General features: G+C 34.0%; 1 protein-coding gene across 4 annotated transcripts; it reads left to right on the top strand.

Moving 5' to 3' along the window:
• The first annotated feature begins 3,517 nt into the window (after nt 1-3,517).
• LOC137715332 (protein NUCLEOLAR FACTOR 1-like) lies at nt 3,518-16,220 on the top strand. Of its 4 annotated transcripts, none has more exons than XM_068454620.1 (27): nt 3,518-3,701; nt 3,968-4,110; nt 4,263-4,367; nt 4,579-4,714; nt 5,346-5,443; nt 5,822-5,996; nt 6,199-6,343; nt 7,145-7,268; nt 7,842-7,942; nt 8,033-8,164; nt 8,606-8,686; nt 9,845-10,032; nt 11,179-11,251; nt 12,131-12,190; nt 12,313-12,351; nt 12,433-12,521; nt 12,772-12,836; nt 12,992-13,038; nt 13,369-13,428; nt 13,867-13,938; nt 14,601-14,630; nt 14,750-14,844; nt 14,926-15,031; nt 15,195-15,257; nt 15,423-15,494; nt 15,848-15,971; nt 16,165-16,220. In XM_068454620.1, the coding sequence occupies exons 2-26, from the start codon at nt 4,083-4,085 to the stop codon at nt 15,920-15,922; spliced, it is 2,259 nt and encodes a 752-aa protein (XP_068310721.1). In that variant the 5' UTR covers nt 3,518-3,701; nt 3,968-4,082; the 3' UTR covers nt 15,923-15,971; nt 16,165-16,220. The 4 variants fall into 4 exon arrangements, with proteins under 4 accessions (XP_068310721.1, XP_068310720.1, XP_068310723.1 ...); XM_068454619.1 differs by having other exon boundaries at nt 16,151-16,220; XM_068454622.1 differs by having other exon boundaries at nt 4,266-4,367; nt 15,848-16,220.
• Nucleotides 16,221-17,921: the final 1,701 nt, after the last annotated feature.

Raw genomic sequence — 17,921 nt, 5'->3', positions numbered from 1 at the left:
CCAAAATAGTTGTCTTCTCCATGTGACTCAATGATTTATTAATACCTACTTATAAACTTTTTATTTTTTTATTTTATTATGATAAATTTAATACGTGTCAATTAATAATTGTAATCATAAAGTGACCGCACATAATTTGAGAGTTGAATATTTGATTTTGTTTTGATAGGTGGATGGGCAGCTTGCCACTTGCGGATAGTGAATCATCAGGGGTACTTTGTTTGTTGTTTATTTTTGGTTTCTTTTTTTTTTTTTCATTTTTATTTGTTTGTGGAAAAAGGAATGTTTGTTTTGGATTGGAGGCAATCATGCAATTTAACTTTCTAAAAAGTCATCAAAACAATTATTTGTAGCAAATTGCCACAACACCTACTAGTTTAATCACCATCATCATAACTTTAAATTAAGACCGTTAAATTTAAAAGAATCCAAGAGCTAATAAGGATTGTAAAAGTATTTGTCAAAAGTTTGTTCATCGATCCTAAACACCAATATGCAAGGAGTCCCATTCTCCAAGGATATTCGTGACTCTTGGAGCATCTCTAAAGAAGATGTCAAATTTTAAACAAAAAATTTAAATTTAAAGCTTATGTGACACTTTGATCAATTTTTAAATTTTTTTATGTCAAATTTAAATTGTTATTTATTACATCTTTTTACTTTTTTAAATTGTAATATGCATGTTTATAACAAAAACTACCAAGAAATATATTTGAAGTTGCTGTCAATCCATATCATGCCATAGGAATTGCCATTTCGGTTGGAGAATACTAATGTTGTATTTTTTTTACTGTTATTGATGATGTGGATTTTTTTAACTCCTCTTTAAAGATGCTCTTATTTGTATTTGTTTTATATAACATGCTTTTAGATTTTTATGATTTTATTTATATATTTATCTTGAAATTTTTATAAATTTTATGATAATTGTGTTGTCGTGGACTCATGCTAGTTAATATATTGAGTTTGACAAAAAAATCAAGTGTTCATTCCTTATTACTCCTTTTTAAAACTTAAATATTCAAAAGTAAAAAATATTTTGATGAAATAATTTGAAAAAAAAAATGTACCAAAAAGATGTTAAAACAAATCAAAACAAAGTGCAAGATGTGGTACTTAAGTGGTTAAGAACATTTAGGACCCGTTTAGTACTCTACTCAAAAGTTTTCAATATTTTTAAAAATATTTTCTAACACTATCTCTTAAAAACAGCTTTTTATAAAACTCAAAAACATGCTTGGTATGACACAAAATTATTTTTGTTGTTGCAATTTTTTTTTAAAGAAAAACATAGCTCTTTGCCAGCAACTCCTTCTTGGGGTCGAATGAGGGAGATCGAGATCGAGACCGGAAGAGATAGGGGAGGGAGCGGAAGAAATGAGATAGAGAGAGAGAAAGAGGTAAGGGAGAGAGGGAGAGAGGAAGAGAGAGAGAGAGAGAGAGATAGAAGCGATTGGAAGAGAGGGGCGAGAGAGGATAAGGATGGGTTATAGTTTTGAATTCAGTTTTTTAAAATAGTACTACGAACAAAATTTAGGGTTTGCAACTCAAAAACTGTTTTTGAGTTAAAAACAAATTAATTTCAAGTTAAAAGCCAAACATGAGCTCTTAGTTTCAAAGATGTGCACTTTAGAGGATCGATAAAATTAAGGGAGTTTTAACGAAACACTCTTGGTATTGTTTACTCTTAAGGGAACACCACATTTTTACCTTTCCTGACTACTATTCATTATACCTTTATTTGTTATTTTTTATTAAAACTAAAGTTTTTTTAGATTTTTCGTTAGTTTTCCTTAAAATTAAAAAATTATTGCGCATCATATTTTCGCTTTTTTCAGTGTGCATATTCAGAGAAATGGATATGACTGTAGCCATGGAAGAAGAAATTAAACTAAACTGGCATTGGATTGAACTTCAAAGGTCTAAAGGTGATACACAATGCAGTCATTTTATTGGAAATTATCGCTTCCTATATTATTTGTACCCCTTATGCAACCTTTGATTGTACATAGCTCTCCCTACGTCTTCTCTTCCTTCATTTCTTTGTGTGTGTTGTTTTCCTGCTTTACTTTTTACATATATGGCTCCATAATTCTCTGGTGAAGTGTTCGTAGCAGTGATAAGAGATCACCGTCATGCAGGTGTGATTTGCATTGTCATGCATGCCTCAAGTTTAATCGCAAGGGTCGTGGAGAATAAGTTGACTTTAGATTTTAGAATCAACCTGAAAAATTGTCCGCACGTTACTGCAAGTTTTGAAACCATAATAAAGGACATGCATAAATAATTTCGACAAAAGACATACAAATTGTTGATGATGGCCTTGAGCTTTCTCAGACTTATAAGTTCGTGTTGTGGAGTTTAGACATGCATTGGTCTCGCAATTTGGGTTGGAAGAAAGAGAAAGAGTGTTTCTTTCCTACAACTAATGCTAAAGTCTAAAGGAAAATAAAAGGTTTATTTTTGGCAACGCATCTTGAAATTCGATTTTAATCTTACTTTTATTTTGTAATTCAAAAGTTATCATTTTACTTTCTGAAACTTAAAATTCGTTTCATTAGGACTTGTGGAGTCTCTCTTCTCCCTTGAACGTAAAAGTTTCTCCCTAGAACATATGTGATATCCACCACCCAATAAGATTATACCGTATGTGCCTATGAATTTGATTATAAATATTTGCTATGCATTAACATTCAACAATCAGAAAATATTGTTTAAAAGAAGAAATTAAGAATTTGATTTTTTTTGGGTTGCTATGCATTGAGTCGATGTGACATCCCATCTCGAGATTAATCATATTTTATTCTCAATAGTAGTGAAATTATCAAAATACCCCTAAGATGCCACGTAGGCCTTCCATGTGGACCTCAATTTTTTCTTTCATTTTTCCACTCTTATTTTATTATTATTTTCGAATAGTACTCATTTTTACGAACATATGGTCACAAACGGAACTCAATTCAGAATTATAACAAAAAGTTTCTCACATTCGTATTAACATTTGTAACTCCTCTTTCGCTACAACCACCGCGAGTTGCATGGAGATGGCAAGCCGCCGCCTTCTCCGCCGCACAGCTTGCCCAGCCACTGCGGCGCCTTCCACCACCCCCCTCTCTCTCAAAGCAAAGTTTCCATCTTGCTCAGCCACCATGAGTTGCACGGATAATCAAGAGATGCCGCGTGAATGTGTGGGTCTCCATTGATCCCGCGTGAACGAGTGAGCCCCAGCTTGGCTATACATGGTTGTCGATGTGTCAAACTTCACATGTGTCCCATAAAAATAGGATCTCACGTGCGGACGAGTGTTAGAATTCCTCTATCCCACATTGACCGAAGGCTTGAGAACAAACTCTTTAAATAGAATTATCCCACAATTATCCCACTCTAACTAACACCGAAACATTTTGTGATAAAACTCCATACCTGACGGATTGAGTAGGTGGTCAAATATGAACAATATGTTGTTGGCGTAGACGTTTACCTAACCCACCTCTACCTCGTTCTTAAACCCTAAACCCTAAACCCTAACTAAAATAAAGTAAAAATCCTTGAACCCCAAAAACCTCGATTTCCTCCTCACTTACACGTTAAACCAGTAGACCCCTCCCAACGCAGTTGCAAGAGCCCGCCTTCACCACCGCGAGGCAGAACCCCTCCCAACGCAGTTGCAAGAGCCCGCCTTCACCACCGCGAGGCAGAACGTAAGCTCCCAAACTCCGAATTTTCCCGTTTCTGATTTGAATTTGGTATTTTGAGTGTTCCGAACCATGGAAGTGGAATTCTATACATAATTTGTCAAAACTTAATTTATCAGAGACTGATGATGCAAAGTTCTAGCTGAAAAATTATTGTGGAAAAAATGGTGGAGAAAATTTAATTTCTTTTTCGTTTTTGTAGAATTAAAATTTGTTTGATATGTTCTGTTCATGCTTTGGCATTCTGTTTGACTATAAATTAATGACCTCAGGCTTCATCTCCAACAAACTCTCATCCTCCTCCGGTCGCTTTAACCGAAACCAAGTCTGTACTCGAATTGAGGGATTTTCTGGTGCGAAATTTCCGGTTTTCTTTTTCCTCTCAACATGGGAAAACAATCAGGCAAGAACGTAGGTAAGTTTTGGTTTGGTTCCTTGCCCATGAACTGAATTAGCATGATTCTTTGTCTCCATTGCATCATTGAAATTGAATTTTTGTTCAATCTGTAGCTTCCTCTTCGTTTCCGTTGCAATACTTATTGGTCAGACATTGTTGTGTTTCCTTAGCAGGATTTGGAAAACGCAAAATGCCCAACAGGTTCAACACGGGCAAGAAAAGTCGTCGTCTTGAAGAAGAAAATGTTGCACACAGTCCCACGTCCACTTCCTCAGGTATTTTTACCTTTTTATAGTGTTTCTGAAGTCCGAATTCGTGTTAATTTTTACCTTTAGTCTTTGAAGAGAATTGGCTTTTTTCCCCATTTGTATCTGTTGTGAGAGTTTCCACCCAATTGTTAGGGGATCTATATCTGGTTAACGAATTGGAGATATTGATTTAATTGCCACTGTTTTCATATTCACATTCAAGATCATTCTAATACAGGGGAACTACCAAACGAAGAATCTAACGGTGTGGTTTCTGAAGAAGAAACGGTTTATAAAGAGCCATCCATGTATGACAAACTGTTAATGACGCTGGGATCATCTAGTAAATCTGTTTCTGCTGCGTATAAGCTGAGGTAAGGGTTTTCTCAAAGTCCTGGGTTTATTTTCAGTTTTTTTAGCGTCTACTTGTATTTGCTAAACTCTAAAAGGTATTTTTTTGTCCCCAACATTAAGTGTGCATAAGGCAGTGATTTTTGGGTTGTTTGAGCTTGTTTTGGTTCTTATGTGACCTCCAATTATTAGTTTTGTTATGCTCTGTTCTGTGATGTTTAAGGGTTGCATATAAAATGTGGTTTAGAAGGTTCTGAGGCGCCTCTAGGAGTCAAGTACTCCTTTCTAGGGTGCACTCTGGGTTTCACATTTGTAATTTCTCCATACGTTGTAGTCTTCTGTACTTAGCAAAAGAACAAAGGATTGCGATGTCCTTTCCAATTCATTATGGACTCAATTTTGTTTGTATTGCCGGATTTTGGTTTGATGAGTTATGTCAGCACATTGTGACTAAGAAAAATATAAAGCTCAAAAAAGTTGGATTCACACCTTTGCTACATCCACGTTTAGTTGATAGCAATCTAGCTTTGTGCGTTCATTATTAGGCAGTTCAAAAAAGGAAATTTCTTCTCTCAATGTTATTAATTTGAAACTGGTTGATTCATTCAAGGAATTTACAACTAACATGTTGTCATCCACTTCTTTTTTGTATAGAAAAAGACAAGAAGAAGGTATAAGTGATTCTGAAAATTCCGAAGATGATGGAAGTGAATCTTCTAGTGACTCAGAGGATGCGGATAACGATGAAGAAGGTAGAACGTTTATGTTTTATATTCAAATAGTAGAAAACAATTTTGTTGTTTCTGCCCTCCTAATTGTTTTGCACACAATACTTGTGCATTTCCTGTTGTAAGGATACTGGCCTCCTGGATCCCACAACCTTTTTCATTCTTTGTATTTTAAATAAGTAACCAAAAGCCCATAGTTGAGGTTCATAAAGTCATGTATCAATGCTGTATGGAAGGCATACATTACTGTAGTGAGCATGGGTGCTTACTTTTGTTTTTATCTCCTATGTGATATTGGATTAAGATGTAGTCTTACTTCTTCATAAGCAGAGTCAAATTGATCTTTTGTGTTAGATTGTGCTGCACTCCATATTATTTAATTCATGCTCTATACTTGCATAGGAGTTGATGATGATGACCCTGAAATGGCGGGAATTGAGGAGCATAGTGAAGATTCTGAAAATGAGGATGATCAGGAGACCTCTGCTTTGGATGATGAAGAGACTCATGATTCGGATGCAGAACAGGACCTGGGAACCAGTTCTCAATCTGCTGTTGAACCATCAATGTGCTTGAGGTGCATTTACATGAAATATCTTGTTCATTTGGATTTTGCATTTATATTATACAATAACATTATTACTATATTCCGTGTTAAGCTTGATGTAATCACCACTAGCTTTTATGTTTGTATGTCTTCCCATTTTGGCATCTTTTTTAAATCAGATTGTATGCTTATATACACTTTATATTCCCCTATTATATCTTGTATTGTGCAGTTCCTTTGATATACACTGGGGGCACAAATTAACAAAAGCTGAGGTTGAAAATCTGTCAAAAAAGAAGTGGACATACGAGTGGGAGGTGCCTGCTGTTGGGATGACAAAGGGCAACTGGGCAGGAACAGGAGAGTGTTTTACAAAAGTATGTTACCCATTTATGACTTGCACTATATTCATTTTATGTCTGTTTGTAAAAGCTCTTGAAATGATCTCTTTTGCATTGGTTTTGTCCATTGAAGCTCCTTCCAGTGTAAAGGCAACGTAATCCACCTTTATTCTTCCTTATCTATCATTCCTTCTATTTAATAGTGGGAGTAATGATAGGAGTTGCTTTCTTCACACTTTGGAAGAACCACCTCTTAGAGCAAATCATACTTACTCTTATTGACAAACCACATTTGATCGAAATCTCCACAAGCTTAAGCCTAAGAATACACTATTCCTCTTATTAGCAAGTTCCTTTGGCCGACCCTTTTTCGTTTTGATTTTAGGTTTTGCAGAATGTACTATATTTTATGATCCCCATCTTCTCACCGCTCATTTCTCTCAAAAAAATCTCATCAACTTTCTGTTGGAAAGGAGCAGATTGCGGTGTGTTTTGTTCTTAAAAGACAGAGTTTTAGGGGTTCCTCTTTGCTTTAATTCATCTAAAGTGTGGGGTGGTTATGAATTCATTCTCATGGTCCTCTCATACTTTCTGAAGTGTTATTTGGGCAGAGATGGATCCCTTGTGTTTCACCTTCAGGGTTTTACTTTTTCCTTGTCAATAAATTTTGATGTTTTTGGTAATTTTTTTAAATACATGATCCATGTGGTTCCTTCGCATGCTAAGTATAGTATGTATGCATTACAGTCCCTTAATTTTTTTTTCTTGTTCTGCAGTTTGCACAATTATATTCATAATGTCCCTTAATTTTTTCTTTTTTGAGTATTATTTTTTCAGGATGACGACCCCAACTCTTGTTATGGTCTGAAGCAAAAGTTGTATAAGCATTGGTTAGATGTTTATTGCAAATCTGGAGGCAATGATTTTCATTCATCTAGAGAAAGATTGTTCTTCTCCCTGTGTGAGTCCCCAATTTGACTTGCACTGGCTACTTGTTATTGCAATGGCTTGATCTATATCATTAAGTTCTACATGTCCCCACTTAATTCCTACTATCTTAAATAGTTGCTATGATTTTAATTTTTTTATTGGAGCTGGTGGGGTTCAATCTCCCAACTTTGTTCCAAAAACACACCTCGATAATTGTGCAACTGTGGAATTTCAATGCTAAATATGTCCTTATAAACTTGACATGCTTTTATCTGACATTTTCTTATGGAGCTTTTGAACAAGAAAATTAATCTGTACTAAGGTTAAATCGAAATATTAAAAGTGCAAGTTATGATTCATTCCTATTCTTCATTAGTGGAACTTCAGCTTCCATGAGGCTTTACTAATCTTGATCGTATGAAATGTCATATGTACAGTAAGGAATATACGGGAAGAAGTGGGCATGATATACTAGCGTTAATTATATCTTATTTCTAAATACTTGATTGTTTTTTGTATGGAAAATAATTCTATACATAAATATTCATTTCAATTTTCTTGAGTGGTAAGCTTCTTACAACTTTGATGTGTACATGTTCCTCAGTCAACAGCTATCGGGATATATTGCACTGCAACAAAAAGCCCTTTTATCACAGAGGCTCTACAGAAGACTCAAATGTCATGGATGCATACATTATGCAGTGTGTATGTGCTTGTTCCTATTCCTTGAAAAATATCAATATCTTTATGTTCTATTTTAGAAATTGTCATCTTATAATAATTAATTATATGCAGCTGAATCATGTCTTCAAAACTAGAGATCTTGTAATGAAGAATGATGCAAAAGTGTCCAAGCTTCGAGAAACTGCTAATAATGAAATTCCTACTGATGATAGTTTCCTGGACCATGGATTTACTCGTCCTAAGGTATACAAGTGTGATGTTCTTGTTATAAATATACTGGACTTGGATTCCTCATGACAGTGTATATCGTTTTTATAACGTCATTCATATAATAGTGTATATCCTTTTTTTTGTACAAGCCATGTAGTGTGTATCTTGTTTTATTTGGTGGAGAGGGAGTAGTGTATATCTTGTTTGTGGTCCTATATGGGCACTGTGTTTCAAATTTGGGCACACTTGGTTCGGGGACCATGAACTACTATCTATTTATTGTAATTGTTGCAATTTGATTTTGTAAACAATGTATGGCTATACTTGTAGATCGTATCATCATTATGCTGCGTATAAAGTCATCTCTTGAATTAAAACGCATATCTCTATTGTGGAGAAAAGAACATATATCTTCAAATGAGATATTGTAATTTGCATTTATAGTGAAGAGGATTTGCTTTATTTCTTTACCAGGTTTTGATCCTATTGCCAATGGCAAGCATTGCACTCCGTGTTGTTAAGAGGATAATACAACTTACTCCTTCAGCTCACAAGGTATTTCTTTTCATTTTTCTTCTTTTCTTGTACAAGCTATGCACTGGTTGATCTCCACAAATGTTGTATGTAAAAGTAATATGTGAAGATTTCTCTTGATGGTACTATGTGAGGTAGGTCAGATTTAATCCTTTAGTATGTTTGGACGATGGTTGTGCCCCCGTTTCATGGACTAATTTTACCTTGCTCCCTGCACATTGCTTCTATTTCTACCCTTGTTTAATTTTTCTTATAGAAACTTTCAATTTTATTCATTTATTTATTCAACTTTTGGCATCTCTGATAGTTTTGATTTAGGAGTTATAACCACAAACATGCAATCACTAGAAAATTATGCGGATCAGTTACCCAATAGACATAGAACCTCAGAATTTAGTAATGGATGATTCCCGTTTGTATAGGTTGGAGTATTTTGGGTGCCTTTCACCGTGTTTTGAGGGTGGTTGTCCCCTTGAGTATACATGGAGCCAATGTTTCATTCTACATGGATGTGTATTGTCCGACATATCTCATATGCAGTTCCTCTACCCACAAACACATTTAAACAGATCCTTGATTGTGTAGAAGAATGCACAGGATACAATTATTAGTCTGTTATTATCTGATGATACGACTTCCAAGGGCATACTTCTTTAATTCCTTAGATGTTGATATGTTTAGGGTTGTTGAGATTGTTCTTAGTTGAAGCTACATTGTTACATTCTGTTGCTTGAAAGCTCAATTATCAAGCATTCATCTTGGTAAACTTTGTACACCATATATTAGTTGCTGAAGAAGATTCCAAACTTTATGCTAAATTTCTGAATATGTCTACATCTATATTTCTGAGTTTTACTTGCATTCTCATAATCACATTTATCTATCAATTAATGAGGGTTTAGTCGAACCATCAAGTCTATGGTTTGCTCCCACGTGGTCTGGGGTCCAATTCCTAGAGGTAGCTGCCTACTATTCGCTATAGGAAACTCCCAAAGATTGTGGGCAGAGAACCAGTTTCAAATTCAAGTCCATGAATGAGTTTGGGAAATTGCTGGGTGTACAACAACAACAAAAGCCTCATCCCACTAAGTGGGGCTTACCTTATTCTTAATTGAAGGAAATGACGTGAATAGTAGGCAGATTTACCTTATTCTTAATACCATATGTTCTCTTTCTCAGGTTAATGTGGAGCACATGGATAGATTTTCTAGAGAGTTCGGAACTGATGACAACGAGGATGAAAAAGAAATAACACCACTTGGCCAGGAAATTCTAAAACCTCACAAGTCTTCAAAGCCTAGTGATTTTCAAGTACTTTTTGGAGGAAATAGCAAGGATGACTTCATGGTTGGCATCAAGTTCACAAAGTAAGTTACTTTAACTTATAACAACGATTACCTATTTGAGACTAGTAAGGACCATCTGGTGAATAGTTGCTCTTATTGTTGCTTTACTAAGGGTATTCTGTAATCTTCTATGCAACGCGAAAAGTAAAAAAAAAAACATATTATATGTGAGATTTAACTTACAAGTATCTTGTGGCCTTTTAAGTAGATAGTGTATCTTTGGTAGAACATGTAAGTTTTGAGCCTTAACGTGGGTGGACAATGTAAGCATCAACAGTTGATGTTTGGTTCTGGTGGTGGGTTTTAGAAGAGTTACAGTGTTTGTTGATTAGGTACATTGTTCTTAAAATATATATAAGTGCAAAGCTGTATGTAATTTATGTTTGTGGGTATATAGTACATAACATATATATGCATGGTGATATGTTTTTATTATAGTACCTACAATTCCTCTCGTACCAATCAAAGTTCAATTTAACACTAGGCTTCAATGAAAGAAAGGAATGACCTTATTAAATGTCAAAAATCTAACTATTTTATATTTGGAGACTTAATACTGAACATTGATTATGCAACGTGAACCATTCAAGAGTCATATCTGTGTAATCTAGTATGGGTACTTCTTAAGTTAGTGCGACATTAGTGGCCAGCAAGGCACATGTCTCTTCCCGTCACTTAAATATTTGACTGAATCATTTTAGAAGCATTCTTCTGTGTGTGCCGAACTATTATGATATTGTTTAGCACCAATTTGTCTGTTAATGGTGTGGATGGCTTCATTGTATCTTGCAAAACTGTAATTGGAATTTTGAGGTTTTAGATCTTTTGGCCCCAGTGCAACATCAGCTACATGTGATCCTTTAATGGCTACAAAGTCTTTTAAATCATTTTTTAATTGTGAATCATTAGTTAAAGTAATGAAGGATTATATCGGAATTTTGTGAAGTCATCCGCTTATGATGTTCTAACTTTTTATGTTTTTTTTGGTCGAAATTCTAACTTATTATGTTGAATGTAGAGTGATCAAAGAGTGCTAAAAGTTATATTCACTTTTGTTTAACAATTTCATGCTTTTTTTTTTCTTGTTCAAAAAATTTACTGGCGGACATTTAAATAGAGACGACATAGATTGAGATTTCAACTCAGTTTTTAATCTTTGCCTTGTAGGAGGAGCATAAAGCTGTACAGTGATTTCTATACCTCAGATATTATAGTTGCTTCTTCAGTTGGTTTGTTGAAAGTAAGCGATCAACTTTATTTTCACTTTCAAAGTTCCTAATCTGATTTTTTCCACTGGTGACCTGTTATGAAACTACTACTAAACACCAGAATCCGAAAAAAAATTCCATTATTAATCTAATCCTAGAAGTCCATTTTTGTTATTCTTCCAATGTATTTCTTTGAGGCATTGCCCTTTTTTTCTTCGTTACTTTCAGTGTAGTTAATTGATAAGTAAGAAGTGCCTATCAATGGTTAATGTAAAGGTTTACATGACCACCCTTGGTCAACTTAATGTTTGAAGATGGATGCAGATTTAGATAAGGAAATTATTGCACTTGGTGATTTAAATAGATGCAGTACAGTGATAATAATTTTTAAGAGGCAAAATAAGTACACAAGGTTTTGAATTCTGTATTTAAGGGACACAAGAACCAGCTATGACTTCTTTTAGTCTTAGCATGCTTGGAACAGACGTATTACTTGGACTTTTGTATTGCAGTTGGTTATCTAATTTCCCATAATTATTTGGATATATGCAGGCATGCTTGTCTTCTCAAAAATTACTTTCTTTTATATCAAAGTAGTTAAGATGTGTTAAAATGACACATTTGGCCTCTTGCCTCTAAATAACAAGAAGAAAACTGAAGGTTCCTGGGAAAGAAACTAAAAAGAATGGATAATTATATAATTGTCTCTAGTTTCTGTAACCAACTTTCCTATTGAAGCCACCAACTCCTTTGCAAGAATCATCTTAAAATGAAATACTTTTTTCTAAATATAGGAGTGTGGACTTTATCTATGTGTTCTAAGGTTGGAGGTTGGTCATTTGTTTACATTTGTGATTGGCTTACACTTCCTTTAAATCTATTATAATGAGTCTGGACCTGTATTTTTACAGAAAATTGATGATGCTAAATTAAATAAAGAAAAAGATGTCGACTATCTTTCTTCCATAGAGGTAATATATCTGACCAACCTGTCAGTGTTTGGAAGTACGCTTGTATGCTTATTATGGGGTTTTTTTTTTCCTATGCTTTGATGGTTCCCTTCCATTGATGGAGACATGTTCTGATGTGGCAGGTTCTAGTTATTGATCATGCAGATGTTATAACGATGCAGGTAATAGTGTGATCAATTATCTACTTGAAATATATGGTGCTTGCAAAATTTATATCTTCTCTTTTCTGATAAAATATCCAGAACTGGGACTTTTTGAAGTCTGTTGTTGAACAATTGAACCACATACCATCTAAGCAGCATGGAACTGATGTCATGCGGATAAGACCGTGGTATGTTTTGCTGTCTATCTTTTCAAGTATTAACAATGTTTTGTGCCAGGCATGGCAATTTATCCTTATAGTTTCCTCCCTCACACTATTAGTAACAAAGTGCTTGCTATACAACCTAAATTGTTATGAACATCTCAAGAAGTAGAACTCATTATGAAAATGTTGTATTCCGATTGGAAATTTGATTGTGAAGCTACTGATCTATATCACATGTCATGAAAACCAACTCAACAATGTTTTTCATGGTCAGGTACCTAGATGGATATGCACCTTTCTATAGGCAAACAATACTTTTGAGTTATTATTCAAATCCAGGTAAGATTTCTCCTTTTCTTTGATGGCAAATGTGAAATTTTTTTCTTTCTTTTATATTGATATTCACTCGTGATAAAATTCGAAATTATAAGAAAATCAATAATATATGCATTCCAGTTCTTGATCAGTCTTTAACCCGATGCTTTTTACTGCAGATATAAACAATTTGTTCAACAAGCACTGCAGTAATTACCATGGGAAGGTATGTATAAAAATTAACATTTAGAGCTTGATTATTTGTTCAGTTTGCACATATTTTTGGACTATAAAATATCTTTTATAGCTTTATGTCTTCTCTTATGCTTTTGGGCTCTACTGTCCACTGATCGTACAATGGATTAAATGATATCAATAGAAAATATTAAATTAATTAAAAAAACTATATAAATTAATATAAAATGGCTGTTTGCCAACACAATGCAAAAGGAAAACTCCAATTTCTATTTTCCTTCAAATATTCAGATTGGCAATGCTTATTTTATGGTTCACAAAATGCAAAAATTCTTAAATACTGAGTTTGTGATAACTTTAGGTGAAGCTGGTGCATGAACATAAAGGAGTTCTTCCTAAAGTGGTCCTTCAAGTCCGCCAGGTATAGGCATAAACTTTATTTTGTGTTGATTTGTGGATGGTTTTGTGATATTTTTCACCCACTGAGATGTGTTGATGCTTCTATTAATTTATGTTGCATTAAAACATTAAAAGAAATGTTAAGTGTCCCTCCTCCCATCAATGTGAGACTCATTCTCAACACTTTATTGATTATTGTTTTGACTTCATTCATTGAGAACCTGTCGGGAATATGGGTCACACAACATTGAGACTCTGAATTGTTCTTTTTCGTTTCCTGGTGTCATTTGAATATTTATTATGTTAGGAGAAGTGGCTACCTAGAAAAAAGAAATATAATATATGTATCACTGTACTCAGTTTCTTCTTAAAGTGTAAGGAATTAGGTTGATTCCTTAATTATGTTTCAGATGGAATAACTTCCTCAGCTAATTCACTTTGTTACTTTTCAACCTTCCAGATTTATCAGCGGTTTGATGCAGATTCAATAGAACATTTTGATGATGCTCGTTTTGAATATTTTACTACAAAGGTTTGATCTGTTTTCCAGCAGCGTCCTTAATCGCAAGAGACTTTATAGTTTGTTGTTATTAAACAATTATAATTTGATTTCTAAATTGCTATAGTTCGACTTATTAAAGAAGGTCTCTATGACTTGTGGTTAAATACTTTGTTATTAATTTGATAGAACCATCTTGAAGAAGAATTCTTTAGTGCCTGTTTGGTATCCTTCTTGGATCCAATTTTTTGTTTTCAAAAATGATGAATGTAGCTAAATTACTTAATACCATTAGTTTCAACAACAAAAAGTTCAAGAAGGATAGCAAACAACCCCTTAATTTCTTTGAAAGATAAGTTTTAATTTTCAAGTTATAGTTCCTGCAGTTTGTGTTGTCAAATCTATGGAATTAAATAATTTTGTGCCAAGCCTTTTAGGAAGATTGGGGCAACTAGCTATAACAACTTGTACTTGAAGTTGGAAGAGAATATGAGAAGTTTATGATATAAATTCAGTCTTTTTCGAAAGAAAAAATATTCCATATCTTAACCCAAATCCTACTCATGTCATTGAACTTGCTGCGTCTTAAGAAATTGAAATAAATACTCTGCGCTTGACTGTTTTAGTTTAGCTTGATTTTTTTTAGCATCTTTTTACTCACATTTTGAGATGTTTGGTGTTTTTTCTGTTTTCAGCTCTTCCCAAAGATAAAAGATTCTGTTGAGGTAATTATTTGAGGCCTAATATTTTTAAAATTGCAGTTGTTAATAAATTTTTGTTTAAATTGTCCTTGAATGATCCTTGGAATTTTTCATGATATCTTTACTTGGAAACTTTCGTTCAGGGCGGGATTATGATATTTATCAGTTCTTACTTTGAATATGTTCGAGTTCGGAATTTTTTGAAGTCACAGAGTGCATCCTTCTGTTTACTTCATGAGTAAGAACCTGTCCTATTTATGTTGTGATGATTGTGTGGTCGTAAATGTACTGACGCAGTAAATATTTTGTGGCTCGTTAGATATGCAGAGCAAAGTGATATTTCTCGTGCACGGGTTCGGTTCTTTGAAGGAAAGCGGAAGATAATGCTTTACACTGAGAGATCACATTTTTACCACAGATATAAGGTTCCTTATACTGCTTTGAGCATACTTTTCTTGTCCAAATGCTGTTGTATTTTGTGTCCTTCCATTTTGGATATTGTTGCTTAATTTGGAGAGTATTTTGCGGAAGTTTAAAATCAGTATTTTGAGCCTCGTTGCTGACATACGATTATTTTGTGGTGAATAGATTCGTGGCATTCAGAATTTAATCATATATTCTCTGCCTGAGAGAAAGGAATTTTACCCTGAGGTAAGCGCGATACAAATAGTCATTCTCTTTAAGAAGCTCAATTGGAGAGCTACCAAATTAAAAAATAATAATAATGAAGTGTCTTTGATACTTTATATAATTCATTTTGAGATACAGTCGTATTCTTCTTTTCGTAAACCAAAAGCGGTTTTGATTTAATTGCAGGTTGTTAACATGCTTGATGGGTCCAATGACATGGCATGCACGGTGCTCTTTTCTCAATTTGATCTCCTTCGGGTAATGTTTTGTTCTCTTAAAAGATTGCTAGATCGTTCTTTGATTATGAGGATGAGATAGGGTAGCTGTTAACTTTGCTAGAAGTTTTGAATGTTTAACAACTTAGTGATCCTTTATAGTAGAAACTGGCACGGTTCTCATCAATTGAATAAAGAAACCGCCTAACATCAGAATTGTGTGAATCTGATCGATATGATGAACTTTGTTAATCTCCTGTTGTCGTTTTACACTGCCTGATGTAGCGAATATGAATTAGATTCTGTATTATGTTTGTTTGCTTTATTATCGGACCAATGAATACTGAAAAACTTGATATGCAAGTGTATTTTTGTTTTTCGCTTATTGCATTTCAGCTCGAGAGAATTGTGGGATTGGCTTCGGCGAAGAGAATGTTGACATCGAAAATGAAAATGTTTTCTTTCTCTTGAAGACCTTGGAAATGCAGAACATGAGACGAGACATCGATGACTTCAATTGGTAAGTAACTCTTGCTCGGAGAAAGATAACTATGCTGGTTTTCAAGACCCAAGTATAAACCACGGCCATTGCTCCGGAAGGTTTAACTTTTAGTTCCACCCTTTAGTGTTAAAAGAAATCGTGCATTTTACTTTTTTTTTTTAATTTCCCTTGACTCGGGTTTTAAAGCGTCAAGACAGGTTGATATGTGTAGGTTGTACAAGGGATCATTTTTTGACGATGAGCAATTGAGAACTTCGGAATTTGTTTTTCAGTTGTCTGGTAATATTTTGATAATTGAAGAATGCTTTGATTGTTCAATACATCAGTCTCTTGACATTAAGAAAGATCCATTACGCCAAAAAAAACATGATGAAATGGTCCTGGTTCAAAAGTACTATATTTGCGTGCAATATGTGCTTTATTATATTTAGCACAATGTAGTAGATCAAATATAGCTTTTTCAATCGACTTTTTAGTAAGATATAGCTCAGCTCCAACAATTCGACATTGGAAGGGAGTTGAAGATGTTTTACGATATCTTGTGGGACAACATACTTGAGCCTACTCTACTCTGAGAAACCCGCACATGACCAGAATCTTGTTGGATGTGCAGATGTTGGTTTTCTTTGCGATCCGTATAAAGCATGCTCACAAACTGAACATGTGTTCACTTATCATGGCCCTCAATGAAACAAACACCATATGCTATGTCCTCTAATCACTTGGAAATACTTGCTCTCCATGAAGCCAACCGTGAATGTTTTTGGTTAAGATCAATGATCCATCGTCTTCGAGATTCATGTGGTTTATCTTAAAACACAAGCGCTCCAACTATCGTTCATGAAGATAATGCAATGGAAAGTCCACCCTTAAGAATCTCAATGGAAAGTCTCACTTTAATTTTCAAAACTTCACATTGAGGCGAAGGTGAAAATAAATAGATTGAACGGTGATTTATGTACGAATTTGCAAAGCTGACTAAAAGCCGTGACACACCTTTTTTTGGTCAAAATGAAATTTTTTATTTTTGTGAAATATTTTCCCCGAGTTTTAAAAAAAACTTTATAAGGTGTTTGGAAGTGGTTTGATGATTTATTGAGCAACAAATGTATACTTAGTGGAATATTTAAGCCAAAAACTGAAAGCAGTAAGTGAAAAATACTATAGTGAGGACCAAAACTTTGACAAATGGGGTTCCACCCTCTAGAATCTCAATGGAAAGTCTCACCTTAATTTTCAAAACTTCACATTTAGGCGAAGGTGAAAATAAATTCATGGAACGGTGATTTATGTATGAATTTGCAAAACTGCAAAAAACAATTTCTTGAAATATTTTTAGTAAGCATTAAGGAAAATTTATAAGGCATTTAGTATTGGATTTGCAATTTAATGAGCAACAAATATATATTTAGTAGGTTATTTAATTCGAAAACTAAAAAAATAAGTGAAAAAAATAGTAGCGAGGCCTAAAACATTGTTAAAATAGGGTTCCACTCTCAAGAATATTAACGGAAAGTATTACTTTAATTTTCTAACTTCATGTTGAAGCGAATATGAAGGTAAATTATTTGAACGACGATTTATGTACGAATTTGTAAAAACTGACTAAAAACCGTGAGTGTGTTAAACACACGTTTTTTTTTTTTTTCAAAAATGCAAATTTTTTATTTTAGTGAAATATTTTCCGTGAGCATTAAGGAAAATTTTATAAGGCATTTTGAAGTGGATTTACGATTTATTGAGCACCAAATGTCTATTTAGTAGAGTATTTAAGTCGAACTAAAAAAATAATGAAAAATATAGTAGTGAGGCTTAATACATTGTTAAAATGGGGTTCCACACTCAAGAATATTAACGGAAAGTATTACTTTAATTTTCAAACTTTATGGTGAGGCGAGGGTGAAAATAAATAGTTTGAATGACGATTTATGTATAAATTTATAAAAACTGACTAAAAACCATGAGTTT

Source organism: Pyrus communis, chromosome 14 (genome assembly GCF_963583255.1).
Source record: "Pyrus communis chromosome 14, drPyrComm1.1, whole genome shotgun sequence".
NCBI classification, from domain to species: Eukaryota; Viridiplantae; Streptophyta; class Magnoliopsida; order Rosales; family Rosaceae; genus Pyrus; species Pyrus communis.
Note: the sequence above shows the minus strand (reverse complement) of the source record. Positions and strands in the feature narration are given on the sequence as shown.

Excerpts from the sequence above, each read along its gene's own strand:
- LOC137715332 (XM_068454620.1), top strand. The coding sequence starts at position 4,083 with ATGGGAAAACAATCAGGCAAGAACGTAG. Across the intron at positions 10,033-11,178 it reads GTTGGCATCAAGTTCACAAA|GAGGAGCATAAAGCTGTACA; the intron begins GTAAGTTACTTT and ends TTTGCCTTGTAG. Across the intron at positions 14,845-14,925 it reads TCCTTCTGTTTACTTCATGA|ATATGCAGAGCAAAGTGATA; the intron begins GTAAGAACCTGT and ends GTGGCTCGTTAG.